The sequence below is a fragment of the Elgaria multicarinata genome, chromosome 19 (assembly GCF_023053635.1).
Source record: "Elgaria multicarinata webbii isolate HBS135686 ecotype San Diego chromosome 19, rElgMul1.1.pri, whole genome shotgun sequence".
NCBI classification, from domain to species: Eukaryota; Metazoa; Chordata; class Lepidosauria; order Squamata; family Anguidae; genus Elgaria; species Elgaria multicarinata.
In genome coordinates, this window is record NC_086189.1 from 10,868,949 (window position 1) to 10,889,247 (window position 20,299).

At 47.3% G+C, this 20,299-nt stretch overlaps 1 protein-coding gene across 1 annotated transcript in view; it reads right to left on the reverse strand.

The window, feature by feature from the left end:
* The window catches only part of PAPPA (pappalysin 1), a 259,190-nt gene that overhangs the window by 48,994 nt on the left and 189,897 nt on the right, over nucleotides 1-20,299 (reverse strand). The window contains exons 15-17 of the mRNA XM_063144791.1: nucleotides 14,806-14,989; nucleotides 6,526-6,736; nucleotides 1,635-1,806 (exon numbers count right to left, since the gene is read on the reverse strand). Of these exons, the coding sequence (XP_063000861.1) occupies nucleotides 1,635-1,806; nucleotides 6,526-6,736; nucleotides 14,806-14,989 (567 nt within the window). The remainder of the gene's footprint in view (nucleotides 1-1,634; nucleotides 1,807-6,525; nucleotides 6,737-14,805; nucleotides 14,990-20,299) is intronic.

Sequence of the window (20,299 nt, forward strand, 5' to 3'; positions counted from 1 at the left end):
CTGATAGACTACTGGAATGGGGAGAAAAAAGCCCAGAGGGGAAACAGAATGGAATGGAATACCCTGGAAAGGGCATGGCTGGCTGGCTAGTCACTGCCACATTTTGTCACAGGTACCATTTTAGATATTACCATCTCCATATTGCTATCTCTGCCTTTCCCCCTTTCTTTCCTGAGTTTAAAGAATTGTCCTACCCACTGAGACCACCACCACCTCACACTAAACATAAAATTATCATCACTCCAGACCTCCTCATCTTCCTCCTCCTCCTCCACATCATCATGGGTACCTCCTATAACTATTTCAGATTGGAGGGAACCCATCTTAGGACAGGTGCGCACCCTGGCGCTGCAAAGGAAATCTGTTTTAAAGAAGAATGATTCCCTTATACCAGCAATGCTTCCTGCACCTAGCTGGGCAGGTAGAACTAGGAGAGAGGGAACCAGTAGCCCTCACATGGAGCGATGACACAGACTCCCATGTGACCTTGGGAGGGCGTGGCTATGGAGAAGGTTCTTCGGAAATCGGCACTGTCTAAATTAGGCTGGGATGAACTCATAGGAACGTACAAAGTGGTCTTATATCAAGTCCCATTCAGCGTTGTCTAAGAGTAGCAGTGTTCTTCAGGATTTCAGGCAGGGTTCTAACCTATCAGTCTAACCTATCAGGGATTGGACCTGGGACCTTTGACATGCAAAGTATGTGTTCTACCACTGAAATAGAGGCCGTTGCTAGACGGGGGTTGAACCTGGGCTGAAACCCGGGCTCACTGCTGTGCGTGCAGATGACACACAGGGGATCCCGGGGTCAAGCCGGGCTAAACCCTCCCTTGACCCGGGATAACCGGATCCACTTGTAGCCCGGGGCTGCGGAACGTCTAGCTGGTTCCGCGGCTTTTCTCATCTACGCGGCTTACTCGCGAGTAGCCGGGAAAAGCTGCGCAAGTTGTGTCCATCGGGCTGGGGGTGAGGGAATCACAGTGGGGGGGAGATGGGGGCCAGGGGGGGAAGAGCGGACCTGGCAGGACAGATGGGGGGGGAGAGTGAAGCCAGGGTGGGGAAATTGCGGCTGGGGTGGTGGTGGAAGGGGCATCGGACATGGCGAGTGGACGGGCAAGCGAGCAAGCAGGCGAGCATGGGGGCGAGCGAGCGAGGGGGCGAGTGAGCGAGTGAGCGGGCGAGTGTGGGGGTATCAGACATTGTGAGGGGGAATTGGGGGCAGGGGGGAGCAGGGAACCCTTTATTTTTTTAAAAAAACAGCAACTTACCTTTTCCTTAGTGCACTCCTGCGCACATGACCCCTTTAACTATTTTTTTAAAATGGAAGACGTGACGGGGCTTTCCTTTCCCCATCGCGTCTGACGTGTGGAAAGGAGCGACAGCCCGCGCTACTTCTAGCGCGGGCTGGCTGCTCCTCTCACATGGATTCTGAGGTAGGTCTAGCAAGGCCCAGTGCCTTTCACCTAAAAATGAAGTAAGAACCTAGTCCTGAATAAAGGGCTGAATTAAACAGAAGCATAGCAATCATATTACCACCATGCTATGCGCCATCCCCTCACTGGGACTCACTGACTGGCCATCTATGCTTCTGCATACTACCACCACGCTATGCGCCATGCCCTCACTGGGACTCACTGATTGGCCGTCATCCTCTTCACAATTGATCCTGCACTCGCTGTTGAACTGGAAGCCATTGGTACATTGGTAGAGACCGTGGAACTTGGAGGGTGGAGGTTCACAGGTTACAGGGATGCAGGCACCTTCAAGCCAAGTTCCATCTTTTGCACACTGGATCTTAAAGGCTCTCCTTCCATAGAGGGAGAGAGAGAGAGAGAGAGAGAGAGAGAGAGAGAGAGAGAGAGAGAGAGAGAGAGAGAGAGAGAGAGAGAGAGAGAGGTTATTTATTTAAGCAGTAGCCTGAGATCAGTAACATTTTTTCAAAGCTGCCTTTGCAACAGATCTTTACACTCTATGGATCAGGGTTGTGGGTCTTATGTCATGTGGTCTCCTAGTGAAAACAATAATTGTTTGCGAAGGCAGACACACACAGTCCAATGGGCTGAAGTCCCCCCTGCTCACGCTTTGGAAAAAAAAGAGAGTTACCCAGAGTCTCCCGACCTTTGCGGCTGATGGCCTTTTTAGATGTGGTTGGGCTCTTTTCAAGGAGTCATAAACTGTAGGGATACCAGTAAACTTTTTCCCACCAAGGTTCAAAGGGGACTCCCCAGGTCGCATATCAAAGAGGGTATTTTCCCAAAGGACTTTGTGAATGAAAGGGCTGAGAGGTGCAGAATGAGTGGAAGGAATTTAACAGCTTGGGTCTCCAATAAAGAAGCAGGTACCAAATTGCCCGGACGTGTGACCCATTGGACACCATTCTCATGCAAGCACCATTGGAAGAAAATGAGGTAGCATTGAAAGGATTCTTGATGGTGTGCTTTTGTGTGTGTGTCTGTGTGTGTCTGTGTGTGTGTGTGTGTGTGTGTGTGTGTGTGTGTCTGTGTAAGAGGGGTGGTGAGAATGGTGGCTTTTGTATTTAAGAATCATGGCATTAGGTTCTGAAATCTGCTCACTTTATTTATTTATTTATTGCATTTTTATATTGCCCAATAACAGAAGCTCCCTGGGCGGTTCACAAAACCCCCCCGCCTAAAGTTGTTAGCTGCCTTTAACAACTCCTATCCTTCTTTCTTGCTCCTGACGCTTGCAACTCGCACTCGGAACACCTTTGCAGGGCTACCTTTCTTCAGTCCTTCTATGGCCTCACTCTCACAAACCATCACCAATCGAGGAGGTGCAGGTGAGTCTGGGCTGGAACACTTCAGGCTGGGGTGGCAGGAGAGCTTCCATGGTGGAATTTTTCCTCCACGCCAAGTTAAATAAACAAACCCCCCGCATACAGAAAACTAGCATGTCAGGAAAGGGCCAGGACAAAAGACTTCTCCCTGACATGCTAGCTTTCTATGTACAGGCACTTTTTAAAAAAAATATTGGGGGAGGATTTCATCATGTGAGCTTTTACCTGCAGCCTGAAGTGGTATAGTCCGGGCAGAGGTCAACCCCCTCCAATTCTTATCTCTAACATAAACAGACTCTAGACATTTGAGGGACTCAACTATTCTATTGAGAGGATAGGAGAAGATAATGTTTGACACTTGGAAGCTGCATGTGTGCCTGGCTGTGTGTGTGTGTGGGTCTCTTGGCCACAAGTGGGTGGGGGGCAGTTGGCTGGTCCCTGCCCAGTTGCCCCACTACAGAACCACCTCTGCCCCTCTGTCATGCGCCCACAGTCATTCCTTCTAACCCTTCCTCCTGCCTCTATCTGGCTTAAGATGCAAAGTGTTGTGCACAGCTGCGCATGTATCAGTTAGATAACTCTGTGCATCCTTCAGAGCAACTGGTGCGTCTAACTACAATTCTAAGGATGCGCCTTTGCTATGCAAGACAGCATCTCAGCACACGTTCTAGGCTGAGACTCTCATAAACCTTCCCCTGGAGGGAAGGAACACAAAAAGAATTCCTCCTACATATAGGCGCTGCTCGCAGGAAGGGTGTAGTCAGCCACAAAAACAGAGTACAGTTGTTTGGGCACGCTCTTTGAGAACCCAAAAGTGGGTCCTTCTTTATGGAGACGCAAAAGTGGGTCCTTCTTTATGGAGACACAAAAGTGGGTCCTTCTTTATGGTCAGTTGGGGCTGGAAAGGCCAGAGAGAAACAACAGAGCACAAATGGGGTTCCTCGTCACCTGTTCCCCACTCCAGCCCTTTGTATCTCTAACTGGGGGTCATTTGGGATGGGCAAAAATATGCAGATGCATGTTGATACAGCCATCAGATTGCAGGCGGGTAAAGATTCCTGAAGCAGATATGAAATGCCTACTCATCACTCAGTCATCACCCATGCGCCTTACACATCAGAGCATGGCCCAACTAGCCCCAGACTCATCATGGAACAATTCTGCAGCACATGGAAAAGACGGGCAGTGCCGCCTTTTTCCAGTGGAAGCAAAATTCCAGGAAGGTGTTTGCAAATTCAAGGGCTCTTTCAACAGGTCACCATGGAATCTCAGAGTTCTGCTTGAGGAAAGTGTAGGCAAGGTGGTATGGGAAACTGACTTGAAGGAACAAATAGAGCAACAGAGTTGGGAAGGGATATGGAAACAACGAGTGTTGAGAAATATTTCTTTGAGGATAAAAGAAAAATATTACAAGCTTGTCTGGAGGTGGTACCTAACCCCTGTGAAATAAAATAAAATAAATAAGATGAATTCAGCAATATGTTGGAGAGGTTGTCAAGAGAAAGGAACACATTTACATATGTGGTGGGAATGCAAATTTGTACAAAAATTATGGAAAAGGTGTTTAAAGAGATAAAAGAAATTTTAGGAATGGAGATTGAAGAGACACCTATAGTGGCATTGTGATCATTATACGGAGAATTGAATTGTAATAAAGAGACAAAAGAATTGATAACGAATTTGTTAACAGCAGCAAGATTAATGATATCTAGGAACTGGAAGGTTCAAGGGGATTATCATATAGAAGACTGGTATAAAGAAATATGGGATATTGCTATTAACGATAAATTAACACGTAATATAAAAGTTAAAAATGAATGATTTTTAAGGGAATATGGAAACAGTTTCTAGAATTTGTATTATTAAAGGGGAGAGGGGAAACACCTCCAGAGGAAGCAATGAGATTTTGGAAACATGAATAAGATCCCGTGGTTGGGGGGAGCACTTTTATGTTAAGTATGATTATGTTAAGAGAATTAAGTTAGAATATATGTTTATCAAATATTTATTTCATATTATTGTGTATTATGTAGTATTGTTTTAATTTGTACTGATGTATTGTTTGAAGTATTAATTTTTTTTTTTAAAAAAAAGATCTGCTTGAACTCTGTGCATCTGAAATAATTTCCGCCACTATCTCTGAGGCCTTGTCTGCATAAAAGCTTGAAATCCAGACCCTTCCAGAGACACACAAGCAAATTTCTCGCCATTTGAGAACAGCTAACTGGAAATCTTTCATTGGCTGCAAGAGCTGGGGTGCAGACCTCCATGCCTTTAAGCCCAAAATTCTTCACTTCTAATAATTATTTCCATAGTGGTCACTTAAGTCTGACGGCAATGTTAGGTTTTATGCCTCAGGCTGAAGGCCAAGGGTTTGGTAGCACAGAAGAAGACAAGATGGCTCTTCCCGCAACAAGCTGCCCATGCGACTCCTGATTGGCTCTCTGGTGTCACCTGACTCCTTGCCCAACATTATTCCCCCCCCAAAGCGAAATACAAAGCAAAAAGAAATAAAATTTTATTGACCTTTTCCTGGGTAACACAAGGTTTTTTTCTTCCCTTAGGTACAAGGCGGCCAAGAGAAATGTGTGAGTGTTCTGTCTTTCACTGTGCAAGTATCTCTCTGACTGTCTACAATCTCTCCGGTTTCCTGTGCTTCAATTAAAGAAGCCCAGGGGAAGATGCCATGCGCTAACTCTTCCCATGGAACCTTTTCAGATCGGGAAGCGTGGGCAGCTGGGGAGGCTGCAGAGAGAGGTCGAGGTCAAGTCATGATCTTCACAGCTAAGTAGAGACTTGAATCTGGGTCTCCCCAGTCTTAGTCCAACATCAGAGATATGTTGCACTGCAGACGCCATCATTCCTAGCCATGGTGACTGGGAATGATGGTAGTGGCAGTCCAACCCATCGGGAGGGCACTCGCCAGCGTGGGGGAGGGGCTGCCCTAACCAGTACTCTACCCTGCCTGGCACAGAAAGCTGCTTTGATTCAAAAGAACATGACTTCTTAGCTGTTTTTTACAAGGATACTGTTGTTTTTATGCAGTTTATGTTTTTAAACTTTGTATATTTGTTTTTAATGTTTACTGTTTTTAACTTTTGTAAACCACCCAGAGAGCTTCGGCTATGGGGCGGTATATAAAGCAATAAATAAGTAAATAAATAAATAAGGTAAATAAGAGCCCTGCTGGATCAGACCAAGGGTCCGTCTAGTCCAGCACTCTGTTCACACAGTGGCCAAACAGCCATCGGCCTGGGATGAACAAGCAGGACATGGTGCAATAGCACCCTCCCGCCCATGTTCCCCAGCAACTGGTGCACACAGGCTTACTGCCTCGAATACTGGCGGTAGCATGCAACCATCAGGGCTAGGAGCCCTTGATAGCCTTCTCCTCCAGGAATTTATCTGACCCCCTTTAAAGCCATCCAAATGGGTGGCCATCACAACATCTTGTGGTAGTGAATTCCATTGTTTAGTGAAGAAGTCCTTCCTTTTATCTGTCCTAAATCCATCAGCTTCATGGGGATGACCCCGTTGGGTTCTCGTATTTTGAGAGAGGGAGAAAAATGTCTCGCTCTCCACCTTCTCCACACCAGGCATCATTTTGTACACCTCTATCCTGTCTCCCCTTAGCCTCCTTATTTCCAAAACTAAACAACCCCAGTTGTTGTAACCGTCCCTCATAGGGGGAGATCCTCCAGCCCCTTGATCGTTTTAGTTGCTACTTACTTCCTCGTCTTTCGAGAGGATCCCAGGATGTAGTAACCCGGCCTGCATTTGTACTTGCAAAACGACCCCACTTTCTGTTTGTCTTCGCGGCAGCGGGCAGTTTGGAGGTCTGCGTTGGGGATGAGAGGCGGAGCCCGGCACATTAATTCACAGAGGGCCTCGGGGAAGGACCACAGCCCGTCCTCCAGACACGTCAGGTTACTGTTGCTCCCTGGGAATGACAGAAGACCACATCAGTTGGGCCCGGCAGATAGGAACGCTGGGAAACCAGTGCACTTAAGGCTGCATCAGGTAGAGATGCTTCGGAAAGGCTTCCAAGCCCAAGGTACCTCCAGAATTTCAAGGTCCCGAATTACCCGGCGGAGGATGGTGCCTCTGTTTTTGATGGGGCTGTAAGTCCGTTCAGTCAGAAGCAGCCGGAACAGCGGAGGGACCTATCCAAGGTGCTGAACCTACTTTGGGGACTGGTTCTGACTGCGACCCAGAATGCATTCATAGAATCATAGAATCATAGAATAGCAGAGTTGGAAGGGGCCTACAAGGCCATCGAGTCCAACCCCCTGCTCAATGCAGGAATCCACCCTAAAGCATCCCTGACAGATGGTTGTCCAGCTGCCTCTTGAAGGCCTCTAGTGTGGGAGAAGAGCCCACCACCTCCCTAGGTAACTGATTCCATTGTCGTACTGCTCTAACAGTCAGGAAGTTTTTCCTGATGTCCAGCTGGAATCTGGCCTCCTTTAACTTGAGCCCGTTATTCCGTGTCCTGCACTCTGGGAGGATCAAGAAGAGATCCTGGCCCTCCTCCGTGTGACAACCTTTTAAGTATTTGAAGAGTGCTGTCACGTCTCCCCTCAATCTTCTCTTCTCCAGGCTAAACAGGCCCAGTTCTTTCAGTCTCTCTTCATAGGGCTTTGTTTCCAGACCCCTGATCACCCTCGTTGCCCTCCTCTGAACACGCTCCAGCTTGTCTGTGTCCTTCTTGAATTCAGAATACCAGCAGTCACCACTTTCCCAGGCTTGTTTACAAAATGGGTGCTTCATCCCCTCCCCTGTTTTTTTTTTTAATTCCCTCATTTTCTTTGAAACGCATAAATAAAACAAAAAATATCTGCCTTGAAAACATCGTCAAGGATCTTATAAAGCCGGGATGTTAAAGGGCTGGATTCGATTTCGGAGCTCTCAGGGGCTACATTCCAGCGATGGACAGAGCTGAAGGCAAAATGGGTGGGAAATACCAGCATATTTCAGTTTAAAGCCCTTAATGCCAACGATTAAACTTAGGGGAGGCATTTCAACCTCTTATAATGGGAGTTGGGTCATTATTTTCTCTAGGCTAGTTGTTCATTCTGCAAGTCGTTTTTGCAGTCTGCACGTAAAAACAGCCCATGGGTTAAATAAACCGTGGGCTGTCAGGAATGAGCAGGAGTGATGCCTGCAGCATATCAGCCGCTTCTGCTTTTTAATCAACAACCTACAATGGGCGTGTTTGTAGGTTGTTGATCGTAGCTTGGGAACCCAGACCAATGGGTTGTTTAGCACCTAAACAACCCAGCTGTTAACCCAACAACAAATCTACTATTCTATGATTCTACTCATAGAATCATAGAATAGTAAAGTTGGAAGGGGCCTCTAAGGCCATCGAGTCCAACCCCCTGCTCAATGCAGGAATCCACTCTTTGCATCCCTGACAGATGGTTGTCCAGCTGCATCTTGAAGGCCTCTAGTGTGGGAGAGCCCACAACCTCCATAGGTCAATGGTTCCATTGTCATACTGCTCTAACAGTCAGGAAGTTTTTCCTGACTGTTTTTCCAGCCGGAATCTGGCTTCCCATAATTTGAGCCCATGATTCCATGACCTGCACTCTGGGATGATCGAGAAGAGATCATAGATTAGAAGAGTTGGAAGGGGCTTATAAGGCCATCGAGTCCAACCCACTGCTCAATGGTATCCCTGACAGATGGTTGTCCAGCTGCATCTTGAAGGCCTCTAGTGTGGGAGAGCCCACAACCTCCATAGGTCAATGGTTCCATTGTCATACTGCTCTAACAGTCAGGAAGTTTTTCCTGACTGTTTTTCCAGCCGGAATCTGGCTTCCCATAATTTGAGACCATGATTCCATGTCCTGCACTCTGGGATGATCGAGAAGAGATCATAGATTAGAAGAGTTGGAAGGGGCTTATAAGGCCATCGAGTCCAACCCACTGCTCAATGGTATCCCTGAAAGATGGTTGTCCAGCTGCCTCTTGAAGGTCTCTAGTGTGGGAGAGCCCACAACCTCCCTAGGTAACTGCTTCCATTGTCGTACTGCTCTAACAGTCAGGAAGTTTTTCCTGATGTCCAGCCGGAATCTGGCTTCCTGTAACTTCAGCCTGTTACAAACTACATTTTCTACCATCCCCAGCCAGCTAAAGGTACCAATGTGGGGGAGGCTTCTGTGAAAGGAAAGGAAAGATGCAATTTGTGACAAAGAGCACTTTTTATGAGATATGAAAAACAGAGGATTGCTGGCTGACTTGCAAATGAGATGAGATAATTCAGCCCCCCACCCCCCAAAAAAAATATCCGGGAAGAAATTCAAAGAGGGAAAATGTCATAAACATCTGTCCTCTGCAACAGTAAGATGGTTTAGGGATGGGCAATTTCCCAATCTGAATTTTGTTACATCTCATTCCTCCATCAGTTTGGGATTTTTTAATATATATATATATATTAAAAAAACGTTTGCACAAAAAAGGTATGCATTTTCATTCACATCCCTCCCAAGATACACATCCTGGCAAGCCATTTCCCCTAAAAGCAGTGCACTTTTCTACATCGTTTTCACTAATAAACCCAAATTTGTGCACCCGTTTCCTTAATACAGGCATTGCTGTATTTCACTTGGGGGAACTGCATTGCCCAAATCCAGAGACCTACAAATTCAGAAGTATGACTGCATTTCAAAGCCCTAAAAAATTGTTCAAAGCCCTAAACAACTTGGCACCAGGATACCTGAGAGAGAGAGCGCCTTCTCCCCTACCAACCTGCTTGGTCACTGAGGTCATCCGAGGGCCTGCTCCTGGTGGTTCCACATAGATCCATCCTCCGATTGGAATCCACCAGGGGAAGAGCCCTCAGCGTGGTGGCCCCCTCCTGTGGAATTCCCTGCCTCTGTAGGTCAGGCAGGCACCAACTTTGTATTCCTTTTGCCACCTCCTGAAAACGTAATTATTCCAGGAAGCCTTTCCTTAATGACCAGCCACAGTTCACTGTAACTTTTGCTTCTTTTAAAATCTATTTTACAGTGTTGTATTCCATTTTTATTTTATTTTATCTTCTACACCTATAAAGCCCTATATGGCTCGGGTCCAGGTTATTTGAAAGAACATATTCTCCCTTATGAGCCTGCCCGTGCTTTAAGATCTTCTGGAGAAGCCCTTCTTTCAGTCCCACCGTCTTCACAGGCGCGCTTGGTGGGAGCATGGGAGAGGGCCTTCTCGGTGGCTGCTCCGGTGCTTTGGAACTCTCTTCCTGAGGAAGCTAGACTGCCTCCCTCCTTGATGGGCTTTCAGAAGCAGGCTAAAACTTTTTTGTTCCAGCAGGCCTTTGGAGAATAATCTGGCCCTCCATCTATGTTAATGTCTTATAATTTTGTTGTGTATTTTAAACGTTTATGGTTTTGTTCCCTCCCCCCCCATGTATGTTTTAAACTTTGTAAGGCCGCCTTGAGGCCCAGCATTGGGCAAAAGGCGGGATACAAGTAATAATAATAATAATAATAATAATAATAATAATAATAATACACCACTCTGAAATTTTTAATGGGGAGTGGTACATAACTATTGTAAATAAATAAATAAATTTCAGTTCACGTACTGGTCCGAAAGCGTGAAAGTGGGCGAGTTCACCTTCAAATGCAAACCGCTCGGCCTCCGAAAGTGTGAACCAGTTTATTCCCATGTCTGTGTCCGTAGGCGGCAACTCACCTTCCCCCAATGCTTCATTTATTACTTCTTCGCCCTTAAACGCTTTTATTGGGAAGGCACTCTACCTCTCGGGCTGGAGATATCGAGAGCAAGGATCAAGGAAAAGGAGGCAGCAGTGATGCCGAAACAGAAAAAGAAAAAGAAAAAAGAGCTAGGAAGCCTTTACTTCTTTCTCCCTCCCTGTGAGCTGTCAAGGTACTTTCGTACACTTTCAAAAGCTTCCTTCCCGGTGCTGCCGGCATTGTTTCCCCCTTGCCTGACTCATAGAGAAGGTCTACGGTCCAGCACTGATGAGCTCATGCTTGCTACGGCAAGGGTGATGAACTGTGACATTAAAAAAACAGTGGCTTGTGTGACATCAGCGGTGGAATTAGGAGTGAGTCATCCCCGCCTCCCGTCTCAAGAAGCTCGCTGGCTGAGCCCGGTTAGTCATCGCTTGGGATTCGGCCCTCCAGATCCCCTTTTTGCCATTTCGCTTTGACAGCTACCGTCCGAGAGCTGCTGTAATGTTCAAATTGGGAGCAGCATAAATTACCTGCTATTTGAGGATGCAAGAGCAGCGACTCTTAGTCAGGCCAAGAGCCTGTGCTGGACCAGCATTCATTGCTCAGGAGGGACAAATCCCAGAGGGAGGTTTCTCACCTAGCCATCAACATCCAGATGGAGAACTGAATTCAAATCGTGTCTTCGCTCTGTGAACACACGCACAGCTTGGACCGACTTTGCTCTTTCCCCAGTCTTCACAGCTCTCATTCCACAGAGCTGAGCAGTCAAACGAGTCAAACAGCTCCTTGCTCAATGAAAAGAGCCCAAGTATCATAGAATCATAGAACAGTAGTGCTGGAAGGGGCCTATAAGGCTATCAAGTCCAACTCCCTGCTCAATGCAGGAATCCACCTTAAAGCATCCCTGACAGATGGCTGTCCAGCTGCCTCTTGAATGCCTCTAGGGTGGGAGACTCCACAACCTCCCTAGGACATTGGTTCCATTGTTCTACTGCTCTAACAGTCAGGAAGTTTTTCCTGATGTCCAGCCGGAATCTGGCTTTCTGTAACTTGAGCCCATTATTCCGTGTTCTGCACTCTGGGAGGATTGAGAAGTGATCCTGGCCCTCCTCTGTGTGACAACCTTTTAAGTATTTGAAGAGTGCTCTCATGTCTCCCCTCAATCATCTCTTCTCTAGGCTAAACATGCCCAGTTCTTTCAGTCTCTCTTCATGGGGCTTTGTTTCCATACTCTGAACATCCTCGTTGCCCTCCTCTGAACATGCTCAAGCTTGCCTGCATCCTTCTTGAAGTGTGGTACCCAGAACTGGATGCAATACTCAAGATGAGGCCTAACCAGGGCTGAATAGTGGGGAACCAGTACCTCATGTGATTTGGAAGCTATACTTCCATTAATACAGTCCCAAATCACATTTGCTTTTTTTGCAGTCATATAACACCGTTGGCTCATTTTCAGCTCATGATCTACAGCAATTCCAAGATCCTTCTCATTTGTAATAGTGCTGAGCCAAGTATCCCCCATCTTGTAACTGTGCATTTGGTTTCTTTTTCCTAGATGAAGAACTTGCCATTTATCCCTATTAAATTTCATTCTGTCGTTTTCAGCCCAGGACTCAAGCCTATCAAGATCACTTTAAAGTTTGTTTCTGTCTTCCAGGGTATTCGCTACCCCACCTCAGCAGTTCCTGCTGTGTTGTGGACCTGCGCAAATTTCCACACAATGTGCCCAACTGATGACCGAATTTGGCCGTTACACAAATTCGGCTGCAATTCACATAAAGTTGTCCGTCACGTGTGCAAATCCGGTTGTGATTTGTGCAAGTTCTTCAGATATGTGTGCAAATTGCAGCCGCCCCATTTGCAAACTTCCCCGAAAATCTGTGAGCTGGCCTGACTCTCTTTAGATCGAGTCGGTTGCTGCAACAGGAACCCGAACAAAATCTGGGATTCCGAGCCTAGGAAAACTCGGCAAACTCCACCCCACAAACGGATTTCTCCAATGTCCCTATGTAGAGCTCAGTCTGCAAGCAATACAAGAGCACCTTACTGGTGGCACTAAGAGGTAAGGTGCCGGCAGTGTAGGATGTACAGCAAAGTTGCCAAGTACGCCAATGAGAAATGATGCCTTTTCTCCCTGTTCACACTCAGTGGAGGAGAAGAGGCAGGGCTCACATGAAGGCAGCACCGACCGTTTTGTATTAGCCAGGATGCTTTCATCATCCGCCAGCCCCATCCTCAGAATCCTCTGTTCACCCCAAGCTCAGCTACAATTCTTCCAGCAACTTAGTGGTTGGGGGGAATGAAATTTCCAAACAGCAACTGTTCCCTCTCATAATGCAAAATATTGTAAGAACATAAGAACATCAGAAGAGCCCTGCTGGATCAGACCAAGGGCCCATCTAGTCCCGCACTCTGTTCACGCCGTGGCCAACCAGCCATCGGCCAGGGATGAACAAGCAGGACATGGTGCAACAGCACCCTCCCACCCATGTTCCCCAGCAACTGGTGCACACACGCTTACTGCCTCAGATACTGGAGGAAGCACATATCCATCAGGGCTAGTAGCCATGGATAGCCTTTGCCTCCAGGAATTTATCCAACCCCTTTTTGAAGCCATCTAGATTGGTGGCCATCACTACATCTTGTGGTAGTGAGTTCCATAATTTAACTATGCGCTGTGTGAAGAAGTCCTTCCTTTTATTTGTCCTGGATCTCCCACCAATCAGCTTCATGGGATGACCCTTTTGGGTTCTAGTATTTTGAGAGAGGGAGAAAAATGTCTCCCTATCCACGTTCTCCACACCAGGCATCATTTTGTACACCTCTATCCTGTCTCCCCTTAGTCTCCCTTTTTCCAAGCTAAAGAATCCCAGTTGATGTAACCTTCCCTCGTAGGGGGGCACCACAGAAAAGGCCTAGTTTCAGGACAGTGGGGATGAACTATAAGAACATCAGAAGAGCCCTGCTGGATCAGACCAAGGGTCCATCTACTCTAGCACTCTGTTCACGCCGTGGCCCACCAGCCATCGGCCAGGGATGAACAAGCAGGTCTCCTCCTCCTTCTCCTCCTTCTCTTTCTCCTTCTCCTTCTCCTCCTGCTCCTCCTCCTCTTCCTCCTCCTCCTTCTCCTTCTCCTCCTTCTCCTGCTCCTCCTCCTCTTCCTCCTCCTCCTCCTCCTCCTTCTCCTTCTCCTTCTCCTAAAAAGTGCCCTTCTGGATCAGACCAAGGGCCCATCTAGTCCACCACTCTGTTCACACAGTGGCCAAATAGCCATCGGCCAGGGATGAACAAGCAGGTCTCCTTCTCCTTCTCCTTCTCCTTCTCCTTCTCCTTCTCCTTCTCCTTCTCCTTCTCCTTCTCCTTCTCCTCCTCCTCCTCCTCCTCCTCCTCCTCCTCCTCCTCCTCCTTCTCCTAAAAAGTGCCCTTCTGGATCAGACCAAGGGCCCATCTAGTGCAGTACTCTGTTCACACAGTGTCCAACCAGCCCTCGGCCAGGGATGAACAAGCAGGTCTCCTTCTCCTTCTCCTCCTGCTCCTCCTCCTCTTCCTCCTCCTCCTTCTCCTTCTCCTCCTTCTCCTGCTCCTCCTCCTCTTCCTCCTCCTCCTCCTCCTTCTCCTTCTCCTAAAAAGTGCCCTTCTGGATCAGACCAAGGGCCCATCTAGTCCAGCACTCTGTTCACACAGTGTCCAACCAGCCCTCGGCCAGGGATGAACAAGCAGGACATGGTGCAACAGCATCCTCCCACCCATGTTCCCCAGCAACTGGTGCACACTGGCTTACTGCCTCGAATACTGGATTTTGGGGCAGCTTGCTCTAAAGCAGCCTATGAAGGACCATTAGCTTTACAAAACATCTGCTCCTGGGGGAAATGTATACTGCAAGAACTGGTTTGTTGGTGTGGATCAACACAACTGCCCGCACGTTATGGACTCTCCTTGGGGACGTGGTTATGGGGACTGTATGGCAAGTGCCTGCAGGTCAACGTCACTATTCATGGTATCATGAACACCAAAGCCAGTGTGGTGTAGTGGCTAAAGTGTCGGACTGGGAGTTGGGAGATCCGGGTTCTAATCCCCACTCGGCCATGGAAACCCACTGGGTGACTTTGGGCCGGTCACAGACTCTCAGCCCAACCTACCTCACAGGGTTGTTGTTGTGAGGATAACATGGAGAGGACGAAGAGGAGGATGTTTGCCGCCTTGGGTTCATTGGTGAAAAAAAGGCGGGATATAAGTGCAATAGTAAATAAATAAAATAAATAAAGCAGAACGATCTAGTTTGCGTTCCTGAGCAGGGCTTCTTGCTTACCTTTCAGCTGGGCGGGAGGTTTGCAGGTGAAGGAGCATCGTTTGCCAAAAGTGGTGCCCTCGTTGCAGCGGAAGGTGGCTGGATGGACGTGGTATTCGTCTGGGAACCCGCAATCGATGGGCTCGCAAGAAACCTGCTTGTTCCATTTCCCGTCCACACATGTCATGGTGGTGCTGACCTCCAACTGAAAAAGGAAGCAGGAATTCACTACAAGTGCTAGATGCCTCCTGAATCCAGTACCAAGGAACAGAGCAACAACGAAAGCTACCTTATACTCAGTCAGACACTTGGTTCATTGAGCCCAATACTGGCAGCACGGACTGGCAGCAGCTCTCCAGGGTTTCACGCAGGATTCTTTCCTATCCGAAGGAATGCCTCCTCCCATATGTACCTGCCTGGACCCTAAGATCATCCTCAGGGGTCCTCCTCCAGGAGTCCCTGCCAAAGGAAGTGAGGCAGGTGGCTACCAGGAGGAGGGCCTTCTCTGCTGTGGCACCCCGGTTGTGGAATGAGCTCCCTAAGGAGATTTGCTTGGCACATACACTACATTCTTTTAGATGCCTTTTTATTCTCTCAGTATTTTAACAGTTGATAAATTTAATTTTAACTTTGCTGTTTCACGTTTGTATTTTAAAGTTGTATTTCGGCACTGCTGCTGATTCTATCAACCATCTATGATTCTATCAACCATCTGTCAGGGATGCTTTAGGGTGGATTCCTGCATTGAGCAGGGGGTTGGACTTGATGGCCTTGTGGGCCCCTTCCAACTCTGCTATTCTATGATTCTATCATGGTTGTGTTTTTATAGTGTATTTTACATCATGTTTTTATACTGTTTGTTTTAGACTTTGAATGGTTTTAATTTTTGTGAACTGCCCAGAGAGCTTCGGCTATTCGGCGGTATAGATATGCAATAAATACATAAATAGCCCTACCTGGAGAAGCCAGGTATCGAACCTGAGACCTTCTGCATGCAAAGAAGGTTCCTTTCCACACTGGGCCACAGCTCCTCCCCTTGCTCAGTAAACTCCCTGCTTCTCCAAAATGTTACCTGAAGAAGTTAAGAGCCTAGAGAATTGGACTGGGGCCATACGCTGGCTAGGATCACACCAATGACCTAGGTGTTGTGGGCCGGAGTGCGCTGGGTTGCCCAGTGTGGAGAAGAAAGCGATTCGGAAGATCCAAGCCGAATGAGACACACGCGGAACAGGTAAAAGTCTCACAGAGGGGCTGCGGGGATATATAACCCTGGAGCGGGGGTGGGGAAGATTCCGGCTGGACATCAGGAAAAACTTATTTTTATTTATTTATTTATTTATTTAATTACATTTTTATACCGCCCAAGAGCCGAAGCTCTCTGGGCGGTTCACAAAAATTAAAACCATAATAAAACAACCAACAGGTTAAAAGCACAAATACAAAATACAGTATAAAAAGCACAACCAGGATAAAAACCACGCAGCAAAATTGATATAAAATTAAAATACAGAGTTAAAACAGCAACATTTAGATTTAAGTTAAAATTGAGTGTTAAAATAATGAGAGAATAAAAAGGTCTTCAGCTGGCGATGAAAAGGAGTACAGTGTAGGCGCCAGGCGGACCTCCTTAGGGAGCTCATTCCACAGCCGGGGTGCCACAGCAGAGAAGGCCCTCCTCCTAGTAGCCACCTGCCTTACTTCCTTTGGCAGGGGCTCACGGAGAAGGGCCACTGTAGATGATCTTAAGGTCCGGGCAGGTACATATGGGAGGAGGTGTTCCTTCAAATAACCTGGCCCCAAGGCGTTTAGGGCATTAAATGTCAATACCAGCACTTTGAATCAGGCCCGGACCTGGACTGGCAGCCAATGAAGTTGTAAAAGGACTGGCGTAATGTGATCTCGCCAGCTAGTCCCTGTTAGTAAACGGGCTGCCCTGTTTTGTACCAGCTGAAGCTTCCGGACCGTTTTCAAAGGCAGCCCCACGTATAAAACATTGCAAAATGCATTGTAAAACTTCCTGATTGTTAGAGTAGTACAACAATGGAATCAGTTACTTAGGGAGGTTGTGGGCTCTCCCACACTAGAGGCCTTCAAGAGGCAGCTGGACAACCATCTGTCAGGGATGCTTTAAGGTGGATTCCTGCATTGAGCAGGAGGTTGAACTCGATGGCCTTATAGGCCCCTTCCAACTCTGCTATCCTATGATTCTATGAAGCCAGATTCCGGCTGGACATCAGGAAAAACTTCCTGACTGTTAGAGCAGTACGACAATGGAACCAGTGACCTAGGGAGGTTGTGGGCTCTCCCACACTAGAGGCCTTCAAGAGGCAGCTGGACAACCATCTGTCAGGGATGCTTTAAGGTGGATTCCTGCATTGAGCAGGAGGTTGAACTCGATGGCCTTATAGGCCCCTTCCAACTCTGCTATCCTATGATTCTATGAAGCCAGATTCCGGCTGGACATCAGGAAAAACTTCCTGACTGTTAGAGCAGTACGACAATGGAATCAGTTACCTAGGGAGGTTGTGGGCTCTCCCACACTAGAGGCCTTCAAGAGGCAGCTGGACAACCATCTGTCAGGGATGCTTTAGGGTGGATTCCTGCATTGAGCAGGGGGTTGGACTCGATGGCCTTGTAGGCCCCTTCCAACTCTGCTGTTCTATGATTCTATGATTCTAAGCCATCTGATTCAGGGCCAGCAAAGATGGCCGTCCAGTTGTGCCAAGCACCGAGGCACACTGATGAAAACAGGGGGAGATTTTCCAGTCCACATCAAAGAGAACTGGAATCCCTGTTTGCCAAGACGCCCTAATGCTTTCAGCAGGTCGGGTCCTGTCTCCCTTTGATATATGGCTGCTTTTTGGGATGGGAAAAGCAGCCCCCCAGTGCAGTCTGGGGAAGGAAGGCTGGCTGTTTCTCGAAATGGGCACAGCCGTCTCCTCCTCCTCCTCCTCCAGTTTGCTGAGCCAGTCAGTTGATGCAAAACAGGGAATACCTCCCGTAAACAGCTTATCCAGATGATGAGGCATTGGGAGTGGGAACAGGGCTACACTCTATTCTGTATTCTGCAATTCGGCTTCTTTTAAAGTTGTGGCCGTGTGTGTGTGCGTGTCTCTCTCTCTCTCTGTGTATATTATTAATAGGAAATAAAGTTAGCAAGCAACAGCATCAGCAGAAGAAAGAAAATTACAAGGGAGAAGCAGAGGTGTGCATTCACCTCCCCAATTTGACTTAAATTCTGATTTAGCACTTCAAAAAAAACCAGCCTGCTTTGGCTTGGTGCAATTTGACCCACTACCAAGCCCATGTGCCAGTACATCTGAGGCTTTTATGGTTTTGATTGACTATCATGGGAAATGAAAAATGAATATATTTATTTATTGATATTTATTTATTGCATTTATATACCGCCCCATAGCCGAAGCTCTCTGGGTGGTTTTTAACCCCTTCTTGGACAGAATTAGAGGATAGTCACAGGCATAGCAACCCCTTAGGAGGGGATTACACCTGCTAAATGTCAGAAAAATTCATGCATATTTAGATTTAAAAAAGGGAACCGCTGATAACTTTTTTTAAAAAAAATCCCGACAGACTTGGAGGATGCAAACTGCAGGTATAATTGCCCCTTCTGAGTTGATCAAGAATGATAGACACAGAAGTTGTTGCTACGAGAGGAACCTTGACATTTTCAAGGGCTCCAAAAAGGAGCCTGCTAATCCCACTATTTTCTCTATGGAGCATTGTTCTAAAATTTACAGGTAGCCTAGAGGAGGCCATAAGAAAGAAGCTTGCAGAAAAATAGGTTTGTGTGGAAGGGAACTCCTCAATTTTGTTGGTATTTTTAGGTTTGTGTGGAAGGGGAGTCCTCAGTTTGTGTGTGTGGGGGGGGGGGGGGTAAGCAATATCCCCCATGTTTCTTGGGGAAATTTGTACAGGTATTCCCAGGCAAGAATAATGCAAAGTTTCAGAAGGATAGGTGCAGGAGTTAGGAAGTTATGATACTTTGAAACTAATTCAATCCCCCACCCCCAAATTGAAATATGGTAGCACTGGAAAAATAGCTTATTTTGATCATGTGAACTGACTCGCTGTTCCTTCCCCCCATAACTGATATACTGCGTCTGATCATGGAGGCTCTCTCTATTTAGCTATCATGTAGTTGCCTCGATTTCTTTTTCTGTTGTAAAATTAAAATAAATATGTATTTCGGGCAGCAAAGTGGGAAACGCAAGGGTTGGATCCCGACGTAGTCATGCTTAGAGTAGACCCGTTGGGGGCGGGGAGCATTCTTAACCTGTCGACGGATTCTTCGTTGATTCATTGGCCAAACCTCGTAGCCCTATTTTAATCTATGCAATGGTGACCCGGTTGCCTGCCTGTTCAGTGTGCCATTGGCGGGCATTAATTCTTATGGGTCTTTATCTTTAACCTGCAGTTGAACAGGACAGCGCTCCAAGTAGAGAACTGTCCACTCTAAAAGAGGACACTTGGCTGCCCTATATTTATTTATTTGTTACATTTACATCCCACCTTTTTTCCTCCAAGGAACCCAAGGTGGCGTTCATAATCCTCCTCCTCTCCATGTTATCCTCACAACAACAACCCTGTGAGGTAGGTTGGGCTGAGAGTCTGTGACTGGCCCAAAGTTACCCAGTGGATTTCTGGGTAACTTTGGGCCAGCTGCTCTCTAGGAATTGAGATGGGTGACTTTCTGAGACTTATTTGGATACTGGGATTGAACCTGTCTGGGGCCTCTTGTTTGCAAAGCAATCGTTTTACCCCTGAGCTATGGCAGTTCCCTGTATGGCAGTAGCATAATTTTGCTGTCCTGCAGAGGAATGAGAGGACTTTATTTATTTATTCATTGCATTTATATCCTGCCTTTTTTCCTCCAAGGAACCCAAGGTGGCATACATAATCCTCCTCCTCCTCTCCATTTCTATCCTCACAACAACCACCCTGTGAGGTAGGCTGGGCTGAGAATTTGTGACTGGCCCGAAGTCACCCAGTGGGTTTCCGTGGCAGAGAGGGGACCAGAACGTGGATCTCCCGACTCCCAGACCAACACTTTAGCCACCTCTCTCTCTCTCTCTCTCTCTCTCTCTCTCTCTCTCTCTCTCTCACACACACACACACACACACACACACACTCCTTTATGGTGCTTGTTGCTGTTTATTCGTTCAGTCGCTTCCGACTCTTCGTGACTTCATGGACCAGCCCACGCCAGAGCTTTCTGTCGGCTGTCGCCACCCCCAGCTCCCCCAAGGTCAAGTCTGTCACCTCCGGAATACCATCCCTCCATCTTGCCCTTGGTCGGCCCCTCTTCCTTTTGCCTTCCACTTTCCCTAGCATCAGCCTCTTCTCCAGGGTATCCTGTCTTCTCATTCTGTGGCCAAAGTACTTCAGTTTTGCCTTTACTACCATTCCCTCAAGTGAGCAGTCTGGCTTGATTTCCTGGAGTATGGACTGGTTGGATCTTCTTGCAGTCCACGGCACTCTCAGAATTTTCCTCCA